Source organism: Pocillopora verrucosa, chromosome 6 (assembly GCF_036669915.1).
Source record: "Pocillopora verrucosa isolate sample1 chromosome 6, ASM3666991v2, whole genome shotgun sequence".
NCBI classification, from domain to species: domain Eukaryota; kingdom Metazoa; phylum Cnidaria; class Anthozoa; order Scleractinia; family Pocilloporidae; genus Pocillopora; species Pocillopora verrucosa.
In genome coordinates, this window is record NC_089317.1 from 3732679 (window position 1) to 3751570 (window position 18892).

Here is an 18892-nt window from a genome sequence, read left to right on the forward strand (position 1 = left end):
GTTTGGAATTTAATTGACACAGAGCCACGGAATTGTAAAAAAGGTATTTAGCAATATGAATCCAATCAACGGGAAACTCTTCTTCGAACGTACCCGATGCCCATCTGATTGCCCTTTGTCGAAGTTCTCGTTGGGCTGAAAGCAAAACTTGGAATCCAAATATTGCCCAAAGCAATTGCAAAACTCACCAAAATTTGCATGTCAAACTAGATCCAAAAATAGAACTTGTTATACTGAAAAGCGGGTACAGCGTTACCTTTTGTTTTATTGGTGTAAAATCAAAGATGTAAGTGTATGAATTAAATACGAAATTAAAAAATTTAAATCTTTATACTTTTACATGAATATATTTTCAAAGGCTTTAACATTTTTTTCCGGTCCAATAATTTGTTGTGTTCGTCTTCGATATGTGAGCTCACGAGACCTTGGTCATAGACTGTTTCCCTCTGATGGTTTGAGAAGTCCATGCGATGCAATTTCCTCCTCGTTTGTGAACAATTTTACTGGCTGACGCCAAAAGAGAATTTAGGCATGTCTTGACTGACCTTTCTTGCTTGCCACCCTAAAATTTGCTAGTTCCCAGTCTTTCTTGCGCGGCCGAGGGTTTCGCGAGAGATTAGCACTATTTAACAAAAGGAACGATGAGAAACGAACGAAAATCTTTTTACACGCGGACCTCTCGAGCACTACGTAAATATCTAAAATAAGAGAGACAACTAAGAACGAGTCAGCCTCTGAATGGCATGGGATCATTCGCACTTTCCCAGCAGACAACATCATTTATACCCAGTGCAGAGCGAGTTACTAACGAGTCCATTCTTCCATCATACAAACCGAACACACCTCCTGTTGGAAAGTAAGACACACCCTATTAGACGTGTGCGAAACTCGCATAACAATGTTACAAATCAGGTCTCGCCATTTCCAAAGGATTGGTAACACCATCCTCTAAGCAAAAATATGAAAGTTTATCACCTGTGGATGTTGTTGTATTCAGTCTTCCATCAAAAGATACATCTTATCAGAATTTTTGGTTTGTAGTATCGGTAACTATTTTTACGAGTTGTGACATATTTTGTCGATCACGCAGGGCGAGTCAAAACACAACCTATGAGTAAAAATACCCAGCGATACTACACGCCAAAACGTCTCATAAGTTATTTATTACCCAACTGCTTTATTTCATGGGCAAAAAGTGGGAAAAGCGACGCAAATAGAGAAGTGCAGCACGCGCAGCCAACCGATTAAACAAGTTTTTTTACAGTACAAAATAACCAAATGTACAATATCATAGGAAATTTTTACTAGATTCGCGCGTTATTTATTCTCCACTTGGTGCAATTGAAAATTAATGAGCAATTATTGGATGAGGTTGAGCATAATATCATAAATTAGCAATGCCGGGGTCTGAGTTATCTGCCGAAGCCGAAAGCCGAGGCAGATAACACAGATGCCAGGTTTGATAATTTATAATATCATGCTAAAACCAAATTCAATACCTGATTTATCATTTATTTTTTGAAACAATTTGCTAAAGAAGAATCTTCTCTCTGATTTTTCAAGAGTTTGAGAACACTACACGGACGAAGGGCTTGGACACTAGGCAGAATTTAAACGCGACATGAGAAACCAATATCTGCTATTGTATATGGAATGTATGCTCTCGACCAATCAGAGTCTTCATAGTAAGTCTAACGTATAATAATTTTGCTTCCAAGCAAAAGAAAGTACATACCACATGCAATCACAGTACATGTCACGAACCACTGATACTTCTACGAGGGATCAAAAATGGGATCTCAAGGTTGCAATTTACCTACCAGGTTGAGAAAAATATCAAGGTATGTACAATTATTTACCAAAGCTGATAGCCAAGTTCAGTAATCGTTTTTTTCCTCTTTTTCATTTGATTAATGAGTTTCGTTTTCCACATCATTTGCCAAAATCACTCGTTGACAACTTAAGGTGATGTACCTTTTTCCTTCAGGCTGACAAGCGCACAACCACGCATGAGCAGAATATCACTGCAGGGAAATCGCATTTCCGAGAGATTACCTTTGAGAAACCATTATTATTGCAGGGAAATCGCATTTCCAAGAGATTACCTTTGAGAAACCATTATTTTCAAGGTATGCATGCTCTTAGCCATAGGGAAGGAAGTATTTATCACTGATGATGTTGATAAATTGTACTCACCAGTATGAATATAAAGTATTCTGTGACTCTTAAATCGCTCTGGGTTGGTGTTCATCTCGTGTAGCATTCCTCTAATGGCTTTGACGTTGTACACGGGGTCCACCATAATTCCAGTTGTTCTGGATATCTCCACAATGTCCTCTTCATGAACAGATACAAAGATATCAGGGTTCGTAAGGTGCAAATTCAAATGCAAATGGTTAAGTAAATTTTAAATCATGTTTTTATTTGGAAATCATGCAATTTCGAATGCATTTTGGAATAAATAAGGAATAAATAAGCAATAAATTATAATAATTATGGATATAATTATCCATTATTATTCTCTTGCACAAACCTGTGGTAAAGAGGGGGGGAGGGATGGGGGCAGGTAAACTTTGAGGTCTGAAACATCATTGAGTGATCATTCCTTCTAAATTGTAAAACAGATACACTGATCGCTTGTTAACAGAGTACATATCATTTTAACTTTCAGCCATAAAATTTCAGCTTTTCATTCGCACTGAAATAAATCAACATGCTATCAGCCAGAGAGCATTCTGAAAACAAATTTTTCTTGTTTGGCGTTTGTACAGGATCAGAAAGAAATGAGGGGCAAACTTTTTTTCATATTTTTCGAGTTTTGAAAAGGTTATTTACTAATAGATAGAAATAACTCTTTTCAACTTGCATGTCATTTCAGTACCAAAATAAGCAGGTTATTATTTAATATATTATGTAAAAGGCTACAAGAAACCCATCCTTTTGGGCAAAGTCTATAAAAGTTGTGTGACTCAAAAAGGAAAAAAAAGAGTGAAGAAAAGTTAGTGCACTGCTGGGAGCTTACATCAATTTTTTTAATTTTTTTTTTTTAATTTGCCTGACAGACATCTCCAAAAAGGAGGGACTGCTTGTAGTCTAATTATGAAGAAACCAAAATCTGCAAAATTATTTGAATAAACACCAACCTACCTCTTCTTCAGTGGATTTGCCAATTTAGCCCTTTCCCTTGTATCCATCAATAATGTCAATTATTTCTTCTGCTTGAACATCTAGTCCACCTATTTGAAGGTCTTCATTGATTTTCTGATGAAAATATGTTGCATCATCACACACATTCACTGCATGACATCTATGAATAAATGACAATGATGTTACTATAACAGGTCTCAATTAGTCTCCAGTGTTCAAAGAAAACAAGGGGAAACTTTTAGAAAGATAGAAAGGCCTGTGAGAAATTCTCAAGAAGAACAATCTCTTTGGCTTGAATCTTCAGCATGTATTTTTTATCAGCCTATAGGTTGAGAATAAAGCTTTTTCATAATGTTCCCCAGCATGACGTGGTTTGTCAGGGGTTCCTGAAAGGTGATACAGCATTTCAGTGGCAACTATAACAAAAAACTCAGATGTGATTAGTTATCACTAGCCCAATTCAAGCACTAATAGGACAGTGTATGTGTCATGCCTCTTACTGAACAGTGTAACAGGGCAGTGTATGTGTCATGCCTCTTACTGAACAGTGTAACAGGACAGTTGACATGTCATGCCTATATGAGTGGACAGCATGTGTCATGTGCACACCCTGTTACGAAAAACGCATAGCCAATACATCTGGTTTCTTTCTCAAATTTTGTTATAGTATTGATTTATTGGTAACAGGATTTTGTGCTAACATTAACATATCGGACTCCCACTTCACAGTCATCTGATTGTATTAATCACTCATAAGATTGCAGACTGAATTGAATTCCACTCGTTCCTATTATTATTGCAATAATAATAATAATAATAATAATAATAATTATTATTATTATGGTTACCCTAGTTCTTTGGTGAATTGTATTATTGACAAATGTGATTATTCCTCTACACCAGATACTAAGACAAAATCTGATGAAACTTTAAGAGTCAATATTCCTTTCAAAGATCAAGTCTCAATGAACATTGCCAAAAGACAAATGCGCGATCTCAGTTCAAAAATTGGCATTGATGTGCAAACCAGTCTACACCAGTAAGAAACTTGAGCAGGACCTAAAGCTTAAAGAAATCAAGCCAGGCATCGTAAATCAGCATAGCGTTGTTTACTGTTTTAAATGTGATTTGTGTGATTCAAATTACGTCGGATATACGACGCGCCATTTGTTTCAACGCATTGCTGATCATCGATACTCTGCCATTGGTCGCCACCTGAGAGATGCCTATGGGAACATTGACTTACCCAATGAGAGCCAGTTTAGAATGCTTAAAAAATGTGGCACGAAATGGGATTGTCTTGTTTATGAAATGTTGTACATAAGAACAATAAGGCCCAATTTAGACACCCAGAGCGATTCCATTAGGGCCAAACTTTTTGTTTAACTTTTAACGCTTTGTAATTTATTCACCGCTTTACTATATATATACTCGATTTTATTATTTTAGTTCACTTGATAATGACGTTCTGGAAACGTCGAAACGTCGTGTTATGCTTTATAATATTTTATCGCAGATTTTTATTGTCAAATGTTTTACCAAATCTTTACTTATTCGAACCAAAAAAAAAAATGGAAAAACAAGGAGAGTTTCCCACTTACAAGATGTTGAAGACATGTTCTTTGGGCTGACGATGTGAAATTACTGCTCTCTGCTCAGGGGAAATTAAAACCAAAGCACCTATCACTATTTATCATGGGGGGGAAAGGAAAGAATGAAGGGGGATCGCATGGTTTTCAGGAGAACAGAGGGGGGGGAGAAACAGTGATTGCTAACAGAGTACAAAGGGGGGGGGGACTATAAGACATTGACTGCCAATGAGGGGGGTCATTAAAATACCACAATGATTTAGGGGGGGGCACAAGGTTAATTTCAGTGTGATACAACAAAAATCCTCCTTCCCCCCCCCCCCCCCCCCCCCCCCTCCTAGGTAATATATATAGTGACTGGTCCCAAACATGGCAAAGCCTGCATGGATGGTGGTACACAAAAAAATAAATAACTGGATTTTAGCATTGGACAATCCATGGGGTGGCTCTTCCTGTCCACTTTTGTCAGGTCGAATTGGAATTTAGAATGCTGGTATTTCGCTGAGAGAGGAAAACTGGAAGACCCAGAGAAAACCCCTTGGAGCAAGGACAAGAACCAAAAACGAACTAAATCCACATGTGATGCCAGGTCCAAGATTTGAACCCAGTTCACAGTGGTGGGAGGGGTGGGAGGGAAGCACTCTCACCACTGCACCCTCTGCTACCACAATTAAAGGCTAAAAGTTTAAATTAAGGTTCAAAAGTTGCTTTTCATTTCCATTTCCAAAGGTCTGTATTTCAGGTAATATAGCATTGAATCGCAACCAGCTCCCTTCTTTAATTTCTTGAATCATGATTGATGCTCAAGATCATATATATTTGGAAATTTCAGCCTGGTTCCAGCTAAGAATGGGTCTCTACTCTTTCCTTGCACCCACCCCACCCCCCTCATTTGCCTTCTCACTAAAGGGAGTTCAGGTGAGAAGGCAGAGATCATGACATTGAAGTAAGTGATGGCTGATTTAAACTTCTTTACGATCATGATTACCTCAATTTTTCCACAATTGTTAAAAAAGTTTTGAGTTTCATCCACAATGTGTCAGGATGCTATAGTACATGAAAAATACTTTGATGAAGAAATAAAAGGGAAACTCATCTGAAGCAAAAAAAGTAGTACCTCAAATCAAAGTAAACCTAAAGTGAATTCAAGGGTAGTACTATGCAGAATATTATCTTTTTTTGTCAGGTCAACCTCTAAAGGTTGCAATTCTGATTACTGAGCTATAATATGTCTGGTACAAACTTAGCTGGCATCCCCACACAAGTCCTCCCCAAGTAATCTGCCATATTTAACCCTTTAACTCCCATGAGTGACCAAGACAGAATTTCTCCTTCCAATATCAATACAATATCAAGCACACAAGTGATGAGAATAAAAAAAAAACCAACGAGGGGATTATAAGTTGATCCAATACCAAATTCTCCAAACTAACATCACAAGAACTGTATGGCAGACAGTAAGGAGAATTACTAATGAGATCTTGGGAGTTAAAGGGTTATCAATCAGTCCTCCATCTTAAACCCATTACACTCTAACATCAGTATGAACATTCTCCATACTGTCCCCTAAACATTTCTTAAGGTGCTGTCAAGGAGAATTTGTTTAACAATCAAGAGCTTCTTTTCCTGTATTCTTATGGTCTTGATGTGTGATTCAGGGGTGATAATATTACTCATGCTCTCCCCAGACTCCTAAGGCTGCGCTAATGCAATGCATTGCATAATGCATCTTCTTATTATTCCTTCCTATATGCTTTGCTCATCCAATAGCAAAAAGGGTCACCTAACCTTTAATCTCTCAACCTTTCTTTTGGCCAGTGTTTGTTGGGCTTCTTCTCTAAATGAAGTCTGCAAGATGCAAAGACACTTCAAAATTAAAATCAGTTTAGACATGACCTGCTAAAGCTACTGGCTAACATTCATAATATGACATATTTAGCAATTTTGTGACTGCATTACAACCTGATAAGCCTGTGGTTAACTATAATCGTGATATTTTGCCACACCCAAGGATCTTAGCTGACCATACTGGCCTGTTTGTATAAATAACAACATGATTTTGAATGCAGTTTGGTGTTACTAAACATGAATTAATTTTTCAAAAATAGAATTGCACGCATCCATATAGGGCAAGTACTATTTGTAGCCTTTGAAAAATTTACCAGTGCTTATTTAAACCAAATTGCACAAGAAATCATATTGTTACTTGCTAATAATTTACATGAAAAACCCATCACGGAAAGTCAAAACAGATGAAATTTGGCTGCACCCATACGCTATTTTTAATTTGCACTTGTGTTATAACTTTGCACTTGTGTTATATGAGAAACATGCATAATTTTTTCATGTAAATTATTACATGAAAAATGTAATTTTATTGGCTGAAAATGAATGCATTCTCATGTAACACAAGTGAGTGCAAATTACAAATTGAGCTTGCATGCTTTCAAATTTTGTCTGTCTTGACTTTCAGTGATGTTTTTAGATGTTTTTTCATGTACATTATTGGTGAGTGATACTATACTTTCCCTTGTCATTTTGTGTAATAAGCAGTCTTGTAAATTTTTCAAAGACTACAAATTGCACTTGCCCTACCAGCTCATGCAATTTGGTTGTCTTTGTGCTAGTTAACACCAAATTGCACTCATAATCACATTATTACCAATATAAAACCGCGATAAATAAAGCAGTGAGGGCCCAAAGCAAAGGAAATTAATTATCATGACTTATTAAACTTTACAAAAAATGTGGGGAAAGACACAACAAGTGGCAGGCTACACAGATCTAACACATCTAACAGTTCAAGGTAAATTGTGTGTCAAAGTCATTGTGTGTGTCAACAAAACTATCTATCTAAGCTGTAAAATACTACCACAAAATTATTGTAAAAATCATCTCACTTTTTTTTGCACATTATAAGTCAGCTCATTCCTGTTCTTTCCTTTTCTGGGCATCCTCCAAATATGTTTTAAGTTCTAAAGACATGATGAAGCTTATTGAACTTAAAAAGTTCAAGTGAATTTTTTTTATAATTAAAGCCTAAGAATTTAGACCTTCAATTGATGAAAAGAGTTACATGTTTTAACTGAAATTGACTTACTTGGATCATTTTCCATTTCAAGGGAAGTTGTGTGCATCTGATAGATACTAACTAATCTCTTTCCTGCAAAGGAATCAATTCAAATTTTCATTACCCAACATTAGATCAAAGTTTTACCCACTTACAAGAAGTGATCAACATGTAACTTCCCCCTATAATATCCATACATCATCCAGCAAACAGGTAATGAGAATACTCAAACTTATCAGGTGATTATCTTGATCCAACACCAAAGTCTCTTAACTAATTTACAGGGAACAGGAGAGAATTAACAATCACATCTTAGGGGTTGAAGAGTAAAAAAAACCAACAGAAGCATCCCAAAAGGCATTCAAAGTAACCCAGTGAATGCACGTAAAAAATTGCCATAACGATACATATTTAGTTCTCGATTAAGAAAAGCACGAATACGATTCGAACTCATAACTATAAAAAAAATCGTTGCACAGGTGAAAGAAGTTCTTAAAAGATCAGACAAGATTAGAAATGCAGGTTACTTGTACAGTTCCAAAAGTTGTTTAATCGATTAAGCTTTGTCCTTCAGCACTTTCGTCAAATACTAACTTGGCAGATGAATGCCACCGTCTCGATTGCGAGCGTTTACTTTCCATGCTTCTAGAAAGCGGCAGGGCCGCCAATTTGAAGTTGTGGGTAATACACGATCTTTTACGAGAGGTAAGCTGTTTAGTTCCAAGACTGATGTTTAAAAACAGTGTTTTAACGAACCTTCTCCAATTTGAGGTGCAGTTTTTAGACGGTGGTTTATTCCACTGACGGCTAATGTAGACTTCTGTTCCGGAGGAAGGTTTATACACTTCCAGAAAGCCTTTGCCTTCTCGATATCTTCCGCAGAACTTCCTGAAAAAGACACTATAACCACGTCCGCCATGATGTTATTATTTTCGTTTCCAGGGATGCACGGTAACAAAGTTTATCTTGCACAGACCACCCACACTGTTTATGCACAGCTTCCCTTACATCTTTGATTTCTTATGTCCAGTGTTTAGAGTCACTTCACTTACTTAGCGTATTGGAAAAAGACTTTGCAAATAGAAATTCGATCTTAGATGTTTTTCTGGTTTTATTTAAAATTACCCCAGTTTGTCAATCTATCATCCAGTTTACAACTTTCCAAACCCATGCAAGATTCACAGATAGCATGAAAAACTTGTTTTGACAAACAAATCTGGGGTAGAAGTAGGTTTCGTCACCTCTTTTCCTTGAGATTTGTCAATTGCATAGAAAGAAAACGGAAACATTCACCAGAACTCGATTTTTCTAACAGTGTGCTGGATCATTCTATCATTTCTTCATCAACCCTGCAGCTTTAATCAAGCATTGATCAAAGATTGACCTTGTAACCTTAATCATAAATTAATCACGCATTTATTAACCCTGTAACCTTAATTAAACATTAGGGCTGCAAGAATGGAGGAACTGATCACCAGGTTAAGAAGTTTTTGATTGTTAAACAAATTCTCCTTCTCAGCACCTTGGAAAATGTATAGAGAATATTATGGAGAAAATACATACTGATGTTAGGGTGGAGAGGGTTCATTTTGGCCAACTGTTTTCATTTAAAATCTACAAGAGATCATAACATAAGGGAAAGATTAACAGCTGCATTAAGGTCAGGTGTGGGATCCCTGCATAGAAATGATGTAATCAATGTACTCCACACAATATTCCATTCTCTGTCTATGAGAATCCTGCTGAGATCCTGGTAATGCCCCATAAGGGGCCCATTGAGCAGTTCTGGTGAGACTCCCACACAATGGGAAACCAGGAATTTTGCATGAAGTACCTTAATATTAAAGACAGTCTGGAAAAAATGCAAATGAAACCTGCCACAAATGGAAAGAAAAAGAGAGAGGAAACATAAGGAGAGGGAGACACCATTGTAAAATGTCAAAATATTAAAAAGGAGGAATTTAAGATACTGCAAAAAGTCTGCAAAAAAAAATCGCTCATCTCCCTTGCGAGATGCAGGAGTATGTGACCATCTGTGGAATTTGTCTACACTTGTCAGGCTGTGGAATCTTTAGGGAAACTCGTTTTGTTAGTTGTCACACAAGAGAGATATAATGACGAGGTTTCCACATACCCTCCTACCTTGGATCAATATTTGTGGGGTAAAAAAGGATTGAATAAACACTGAAAGCCTTCAAACCAGTCAATGCTGATTACTAATGATAAGCAGGGACAAGAGGAACTTGAAGTCCTCTCCATTTGTTCCTGAACAGTTCTCTTTTCCTACAGCATACTTACAAACAAAGTGGACTATTTATACAAACAGGCCACCATAATGAGTTTAAAAGCTGACATTCGGAGTGCTATAGCTCTCTGTTTGAGCATTAAGCCCTTTGCCAATTGTTTGGACAAAGGGCTAACGCTCTAAATGTCAACTTTTAAACTCTTTACAGTGGCCAATTTAAGTTATCAACTCAGTCAACAATACTAAATTACCCTGCTATACTCTCCCACTGATGCAGCACCACAGTTTCTTTAGAAACTTACCCCCTTTATCTACTTGTACAAACAGATAATAGAAATCCAGTCTATTGATGATAATATTTAATGGTTTAAATACAAACTTAGAAATATTTACTATCTTATTCAAAAATTTCTGTATCAGGTCCTTTATCAGTGAAGATGAGTAAGAGAGCTGGTAAGCTACAAACAGCTGTTGTGGTTGTCAGGGAAACTACCACAGCCCATGCTGTTCTTAACACATGCTCTCCTCTCATTTCTGTTGGCCAGGAGACTGACACAAGCTAAAAATTTTTTTTTGCTATTTTCTGGCTAAGAATTCTTCTTAAGAGATTCTATCCTGCTTGATATTCCATCATTCTTGTCCAATAAGACCTGAAAGAGAACATTATAAAGGTAAAGAAATCCACCCTTAACACCTAAGATCTGATTTTTAATTCTCCCCTCTGGCTGCTACACATTTCCTTGTGTATTAGTTATGAGAATTCAGTGTTTGAGCAAGATTACAATCTCTACCTGACAACTTTCAGTATTCTCATTACCTGTTTTCTGGATAATGTTTGGATAATGTAGGGAGAAGTTACATGTTAATCAGTTCTGAGAGTTCAGAAGAGTTAACTCCAAGATGTGATTTATATGTAACTTATACTTACAATATTAGCAAACTATCCAGCTAAAGACTTGATACACATATTGACTGAGAAAATTGTGTAGTGATGTAACATCATATTCTCCTTACTAATTTACAAGAAAATGTATGATGGCTTGAAGGGAGAATTAATAAGAAGATATTGAGGGACCTGGGACTCTTCCCTTAGTTGCTCAAAAGCAAATTGTTTATAATTTATTCAAAATGATTACAAGGCCTTTCACCAGCAGTGTGTCAGGAAAAAAATCTTTCCTTGATCACAATGTGTATGTACAATCCATCTATTACTGACTAGTTATTGGACAAGGTTGAGCATGATGTATAATGGTAATAGGACCGAGCAGAGTCCAATTCTATCTGTAATCATATAAGTGATTAACCCTTTAATCCCCAAAACTGATTAACATGTAACTTCTCCCTAACATCCATACACTATTCAGCAAACAGGTAGAAGATAGAATTAAAAAATTTGAAAAATTTATATGACAGTGCTTATTTTGAAAAACTGCAAGAGAAATCATCTTATTTCTTGTTCATTAAATGGACATGAAAAACATCACTGAAAATCAAGACAGATGGAATTTTGAAAGATTGCACACACTATTTGTAATTTGCACTTGTAATACAACTTTGCACTCCTGTTACAAAAGAATGCACTTGTTTTCAGCCAATCAGAAGCTTGTAATTTTCTCATGTACATTATCAAACACTGTAATAATTTGGTGCAAGTGTTTTAATGACTTCATGAAGTAACCCTCAGGTATACACTACCCAAAAGGGTGTGAGGGAGATTAAAAATAACCCCCAGGTATACACTACCCAGGAAGGTATAGAAGAGATTAAAAATAACCCTCAGGTATACACTACCCAGAAGGGTATAGAAGAGATTAAAAGTAACTCTCAGGTCACTACCCAAAAGGGTATAAGGGAGATTAAAAATAACAGACAGTTATTGAGGGTGATTTTTTTACCGAAATTAGAGCCTGTCATATTTTAGAAAAGAAAGATGATTTTAATAATGTAAACAAACCTCCTTACACCCACAACAAATAACATAAACAACTGCACATACATCAATAGACTGAGTAACATAACATTACATAAAGAAAAGTGGTAATATTGAATGCTACACAAATGAGTGATATAAACAAAAAAGTGCAATTAATACTTAAAAGCTTGTGTTGTATTAACAGATAACACTACAGAAACAAAAACATTTTCACTGTACAGTGGCAGGAGTAATATTATAACAACAGAACCCTTAACCCTTTACACCCTAACATTAGTGTTCATATTCTCCACACTGATCTCTCTACATTTCCTGTGGTAATGACAGGGAGAATTTGTTTGACAATCAGGAGCTTCTTAAACTTGTGATTATTTCTATTATTCTCATAACCCTTACACTCAATTCAAGGGTGATACTGTAAGGAGAAATTAGAAGCCAATCACTCTTAGGGGTTTAAGGGTTAATAAACTGGTGAAAATCTTCCATCTGGCTTTTAAATGCATATTGATTATATGGTCACATGTTAGAGGATTGGATTCCAGTGTTAATATCATGGATCATGTATTAACAACAGACATGTTGGTTATTGAAATAAATATTGTGATCAGTATGGTGAATGGCTTCATGTACAAATACATGCACAGACAGCAAGCAATTATACTGTAGGTAAATTATACTGTTCTCAAATGTATTTCTTTTGTCAGATCACTTAGAATGCTGTTTAGCTGTACAAATATTATATGCAATAATTGAAGCCTGCATGAATAATAAGATGTGAAACTGACTTTCTTGGCTCCCCTCCCCCCCCAAAATCCAACTGATTGAAAGCTAGAATATCATGACAGATGCTTGTATCCTAACACTTTAACTCCCACATCAAATTTGTAATTCTCCTTACTGTCAACCATACAATTCTTATGATATTAGTTCAGAGAATTTAGAATTGGATCAACTAATTATCTGAAATTGATCTTTTTCTTAATTCTTATCACTTATTTGATTGATATTGTGTAGATATTGTAAGGAGAAATTCTGTCTTGGTCACTCATGGGGGTTAGCAGGTTAAATTGTGCAGGAAAATCACGTTCATTTTCAATATTGCAGTATAGAGGAGAAATTAACTTTTAAAATAACTCAGCTTGAGGAATATTTTCCAACTTTCTCCATTTGAAACCAATTCACTTTCGATTTCCACTTTCATCACTATCAATTCTCGAAAATAAATTTGACTCTTGCACGTTTGCGTTATACGTCCGACAAAAAAAACCTACCTTCGAAATTCAGATTTTACATACAGCAAAATTTAGCTTACACATACCCATAAGCTTGTTGAGTGTAGAGAACTGGGAAGTTGTGACAAGGATTACTGACGGTGTGCGTTTCTTTATGTGCGATTCGTAAATATCCCCACATAGTTATTTTACGATGGTTTGTTAAAAGCATTCTTCTTACCTTTAGCTTTGAGCTTCTTTCCTGCTATAAACACAATCTGTCACATAACGCTTGAAATCGATTCGACCAACAGCTGCCGGAAAACATTGATATGAATTCAACTCAATCACATAGAACCTCTCGGTTTCGATTCTCGATCAAATAGCTCAAGATATAGGTAGTTTTCAAATCGTCTGTCTCGTAACCGTACTACTGGCCCCAAAACTCATTTTCTTCTTGTCCATAAGTTAGTCGCTCTTTACGAATTTTAAAGACGTAGCATTTAGTTCGCAACCTACTGTCGATTCTGTGTTGCTTTGCAATGATGGGATGCTTCGAGGACCACGCGATCACAGCCGATCATAATACGTCAATTACCTTACCAAACAATCAAAGGCATTCATCCGGATGACTGAGTGCAACAGAACAATGAAATGTCTCGAAATAGAATAAGACAGACGGTAAGTTTTGCGTTCGCTAAGATAATAGTTATTTTCGTCTTGCCATGAGCGTGGGACAAAGTAAAAAATTCCGAGCCCCTATGGAGAATTGAACCTCAAACCTTCCGATTTCCGCGCTCCGGTGCTTCACCATGAGCCACAGAGACTCCACAGTGAGCGAGTCTAGTTTATGGCACGCGTCCTGCAGACGGTTAGTTTCGAGACGCTTAGTTAATACACACTTTATTATAGTTTTTGTTCTGGTTCATTTATTATCAATAAGTGTTTCGTTTGTTAATAATTATTACACAATAAGTTTGTTATCTCCGATCAATGTCCCATGTAAGTACACGTGTAAAGATTTTATCTCAGTCATCGCTACTAAATCATCGCTGCTAAATCGTCGCTGCTCGATAATCGCTACAGGCTATTTGCTACTGTTACGAGCCAGATCAAAGTAAGTCTTTATTTCTTTTGCATTTACGTTGTTTACCTTTTGTATGTATTATTGGTGTAGTTCTCGTATTCAGTTTTGTGTGCAACCGCTACATTTTTAGTTAGGTAAATATGTTACATTTCGAAACGCATTTTTCTTAGTTTAGTTTCTGTTGTATCCTCTTTTAGTTCGAACCACACGCAACATTAACCGCTACTCTCATCAAGCAAAATTACGTCTTAACGCTATCATCTAAATGTAATAAAGATCACTGTGTGCGTTCGAATTGTCCGCTCAGTCACTTAGGTAACCTTTTGAGGTTATACATACTGTAAGGATCAGCAATGTCGATATCGTCATGTTTGTAAATATAATAAGAGAGATGGTTAATTTTGAGTTCGGTAAGGTGATAGAGAAAGTTGTTTTTTCATGTGAAACTTCGCACCAGACCTCGCTCGTCGTGGAGTATCTGTGGCTCAGTGGTAGAGCATTGGAGCTCGGAAATCCGAAGGTCAGAGGTTCAATTTCAATTCAATTCCTCATGGGGACTCAGAATTTTTTCTTTGTGCCACGCTCGTGACAAGACGAAAAAACGTCTCTCATTATTGAATTTGCTAATTCAACAAAAGAAAGAGGTCACTCATATTCAGTAAACGCAAATATTTACTTTGGTTCAGTGATTGGTCATTACTTATCACTGGGGAGGGGAGGGAGTCAGAGTATTTTGGTGTGTTGCGATGAAATGACCTGATTCCTTTATAAGGCTCTGTAGTATTTTCACGATCCCTCCTCATTGGCAGGTAATTAGCAGTCAATTCTCATAGTCCCCCCCCGCCTCCCTTCATACTTTGTTGGTGACGACTGATTCCCCTCCGTTCCCCTTTAAAACCATGTGATCCCCCAAAATCCATCAGGCATCCCCTCCCCCCCCCCCCTTGCAGACAATAAGTGACGACTGCTTTCTTATGTGTTACCAGGAACTCAACTTTTCTTTGTTATTTTATCTGGAATTCGTTATCCATGTGAACTATCAAGTTTAATAGCGCTAATGGGCTAACGGAACGTTTATTTTTTTTTTTTCACCTTTGTCTTCACTGCGAATCACCCTGGTTTTTTGGTTTGTGGTGTCATGTATTTTTTATTTCAACTCTGTTAAAAGACTTCTCAATTTTCTTCGGTTTCGCATTCAATAAACTACCCACCAATGAGTGGGTGTCCTGAGTGGCTACGCCAGCATCGTATGCGTTTGGATTGGCAAACCATAATCAAATCGTGTTATGACAATATGGCCTGGGAAAAGGTGAAGCGTGGCTGGGAAAAAGCTTACATAACCAACGCCTCCGCAAGTGAGATAATATTTCAGGACATCAGACCTGCGGAGGGGTATATTAAGATTTTTATCCAATCAAAAACGTCCGACAATAGAGCGAAAGCAATTGTTGGAGAAACCACGCCCGTCAAGCATTGCGGTCACCGTTTTTGATCACGGCAATGGAACCAATGAAGCTCTGTTTATTATCATTGAGCCCGGTATCTATCAGATGTCAATAGGACATGTCTCAAGGGAAATGTCAGAAGAAGGTCTTTTAGGCCCACTAGATGGTTACTTGGTAAAGCCCCTTCAGGGCGGAAGTTTTTTCGAGGTAAACGCAACAGCAGCGGGGATGAACCAGTCATTTGCCGGTAAGCGACTTGGGAGCCGTTGCCGAGAACGATTTGGAGAAGTAACTGTGTCGCTTTATGCATTTTTCGACTGATTGTCGTTAAACCAAACGTGAAGTAACCACAACAACCAATCGGATGAAGCGAAAATTTCAGGAGCAGCCAAAGAGAGCTCAATGCAAAAACACGTAAACAGCTTCAAGCGTAGGAAAACGCGAGTGTCCAATTCCCGATTTGTTCGAGTCTTGAATATTACTCTCAGAAAGGGCGCGAGTTCCCTGGACCAATCACAAAGCGAAGATCAAGGGCTTCTTGGAGCTACCTCAAAGTATGTCTTAATTGGTAGGAACTTTAACCCTTCATCTCTTTCCAATAGCGCATGCGTACTACAAAATGACTGGTTGAGGTTTAACTTTAGAAGCATTAGTTTAGCTGAAGCACGAAAAATAAGTTATTTGCGCTTTAACTTCAGACACAAGGTGAGGATTAAAGACTAAGTTTACTTAAAACTCAGATAAATTGACGGCTAAACAGCAAAAGAAACAATATTATCAAAAAATGACGGGCAAATTAATGCTGCAATTAGATCCGTGCCCAAGAAAGTTAAAACGTTTAACTGCGCGTCAAAATTCCGGCCATGCTGTAAAACAGGAGCGAAATAACTAATCTAGGTAATTGCGAGACAAAAAGGAAGGTAAAACTAAGTAATATCTTTAAAACCTTGAAACACGGTAAATCAGCGGCTAAAACCAAAAAGCAAAACCAAGGAAACCTCGAATAACTCTCAACGCTCACTTGAAAATTGCGCTCCCGCGCTCTGACTGCACAATGTCTGTCTTTCGTTAAAGTTTTCATCTCATGTTGGGTGTCTAAGTAAAAATATCTGTTCAACTGTAACAGATCTATAGGGACGACAGAGCTTGGGGACGCAGGGGAGGGAGGGGGGGCTAAATAAAAGTTTGCTTTAGTAGAGGTACATATGAAGAATATAAGAGAAAACTAAAGAAACGAAGCCTGCCAATCAAAGCGATCAGTCAAATCGTCACAAGCCCGAACACGCAAGTTACTTGATTTGGTTTTATCAACTAAATTTATAGAATATAACTTGGCCACCATAAAGAGTTTCTAAAGCTGACATTTGGAATGTTAGCCCTCGAGCGCTAACGCTTGAAACGTCATCTATAGAAACTTTTCACGGTGGTTAATTTACATTTTCAATTCTAGTTTGTGTAGTGTGATCGTCCGGGTGTGTGTAGTTCTGAAAAGAACTGTTGTTGGTGACTGACGTTTCGACTATCTGTGCGATAGTCATCTTCAGAGTCAAGTGAGGAGTAGTTGTCAGTCGATGATGTTATAAGGTCTGGTCTGTTGAACGTGATTGGTCTGTTTAGCCGTGATGTGATTGGCTGGAAGACTCGTGTAGAGTTGTTAACAGTCATTGGTCGGTTTCGATCCGTCTGTTGTTTGTCGGTCTGTTTGTCGGTTTGTTCACGTCGTTAATGAGTCGTTTGTAAGGTGCTGGTAATTGTTGACATCTGTTGAGAGGCGTCTGTTCTAAGTTAGTGAACCAGCTTTCCAGAGTCAGTCGTTGAAAATAGTTTGTACTGTAGGTTAAGCATTTAGCAGAGTCCCAGTCGATTCTGTGATTAGTTTGTCGGTGATGTTCAGAAATGTGATTGTTTGCATCGCCATTTCTAGTTGCTCGTTTGTGTTCAGTTAGTCGCGTGTTAAGGTTTCTACCAGTCTCACCAATGTAGGAGGCCTGGCAGTCGGAGCATTCGATCTTATAAATCGCTCCCTGTCTGTTGTTGGGTTCGTCTTTGTCTTTAACGTTGGTCAGCAAATGTCGTAAAGTAGTAATAGGCCTGTGAGCTACGCGAATGTTGTAAGGTTGTAGGATCCGCGCGATAGCCTCAGAAGTGCCTTTGATGTAGGGTATAGCAGCTGTAGTCGTGATAGATGTGGAGTCCCTGTTAGTTTCTGTAGTGTCGGTAACTCTGTGAGTGTTTCGTCTAATGAAGTCAGTGTTGTAGTTGTTTTTGTCAAAAACGCGGTCAAGGTACTTGTTTTCGTCAGATAAACTGTCCGGTGTGTTGCAAACAAGTTGCGCTCGTCTTGTCAATGTCTTGATAGTCGTAGCTTTGTGGGAAGTCGGGTTGTAGGATGATTCGTCAAGAAGTCTGTCGGTATGCGTCGGTTTTCTGTATATTGTTGTTCGTAGTTCGTTGTTGTTTCGGTTTACCAAACAGTCGAGAAAAGGAAGCTTGCCGTCTTCTTCGATCTCCCTGGTAAACTGAATGTCGGTGTTTTGTTCGTTAAGGTGATTGTGAAAAGCGTCAATTTCGTCTTTGTGTACGGCGGTAAATGTGTCGTCAACGTAGCGTAACCAAAGCGGTATGGTTTGTCGGCAAGTTGCAAGGGCGCGTTCCTCGATGTTTTGCATCACAATTTCTGCGACAACAACGGAGACCGGCGACCCCATAGCTGTTCCGTGCAACTGCTTGTAGTGTTTCCCGTTGTACTGAAAGTAAGTCGATGTGAGGCAGAGGTTAAGTAGGTCCATAATGTCTTCTGTCGGTAATGGTAGTGCATCAGTAGACTGTTGGATGGCGGTTTCAGTACACTGTAGAGCCAATTGAAGTGGAATACTGGTGAACAGTGATTTCACATCAAAAGACACAAGTTTGTAGTCGTCAGGTATCTGTACGTCTTTGATAGCGTCAATAAAGTTCTCAGTTGATTGTAGTTTACGTCTCGATTTGTCAGTCAGTGGTTGCAGTATCGTCGTAAGGTATGCGACTAAGGTATGCGTAAGGTATACGACCTATGCGACCTATAGTCTCATTCTGTGGGTCCCCGACGTACCAACTGTCGAAATACCTTACGACGATACTGCAACCACTGACTGACAAATCGAGACGTAAACTACAATCAACTGA

The 18892-nt window shown here is 37.9% G+C and overlaps 1 protein-coding gene across 14 annotated transcripts; it reads right to left on the minus strand.

Moving 5' to 3' along the window:
* Positions 1–245: 245 nt before the first annotated feature.
* LOC131799990 (cilia- and flagella-associated protein HOATZ-like) lies at positions 246–14934 on the minus strand. Of its 14 annotated transcripts, none has more exons than XM_066168084.1 (9): positions 8563–8760; positions 7837–7899; positions 7637–7711; positions 6525–6584; positions 4749–4798; positions 3148–3307; positions 2197–2337; positions 1736–1816; positions 246–846 (listed from the first exon to the last, which is right to left on the minus strand). In XM_066168084.1, exons 2-6 carry the CDS (start codon positions 7843–7845, stop codon positions 3172–3174), a joined length of 330 nt encoding a protein of 109 aa, XP_066024181.1. In that variant the 5' UTR covers positions 7846–7899; positions 8563–8760; the 3' UTR covers positions 246–846; positions 1736–1816; positions 2197–2337; positions 3148–3171. The 14 variants fall into 14 exon arrangements, 11 of the variants coding, with proteins under 11 accessions (XP_066024181.1, XP_066024183.1, XP_066024185.1 ...); XM_066168086.1 differs by lacking the exon at positions 1736–1816 and adding an exon at positions 5725–5783; XM_066168088.1 differs by lacking the exon at positions 1736–1816 and adding an exon at positions 5725–5832.
* Positions 14935–18892: the final 3958 nt, after the last annotated feature.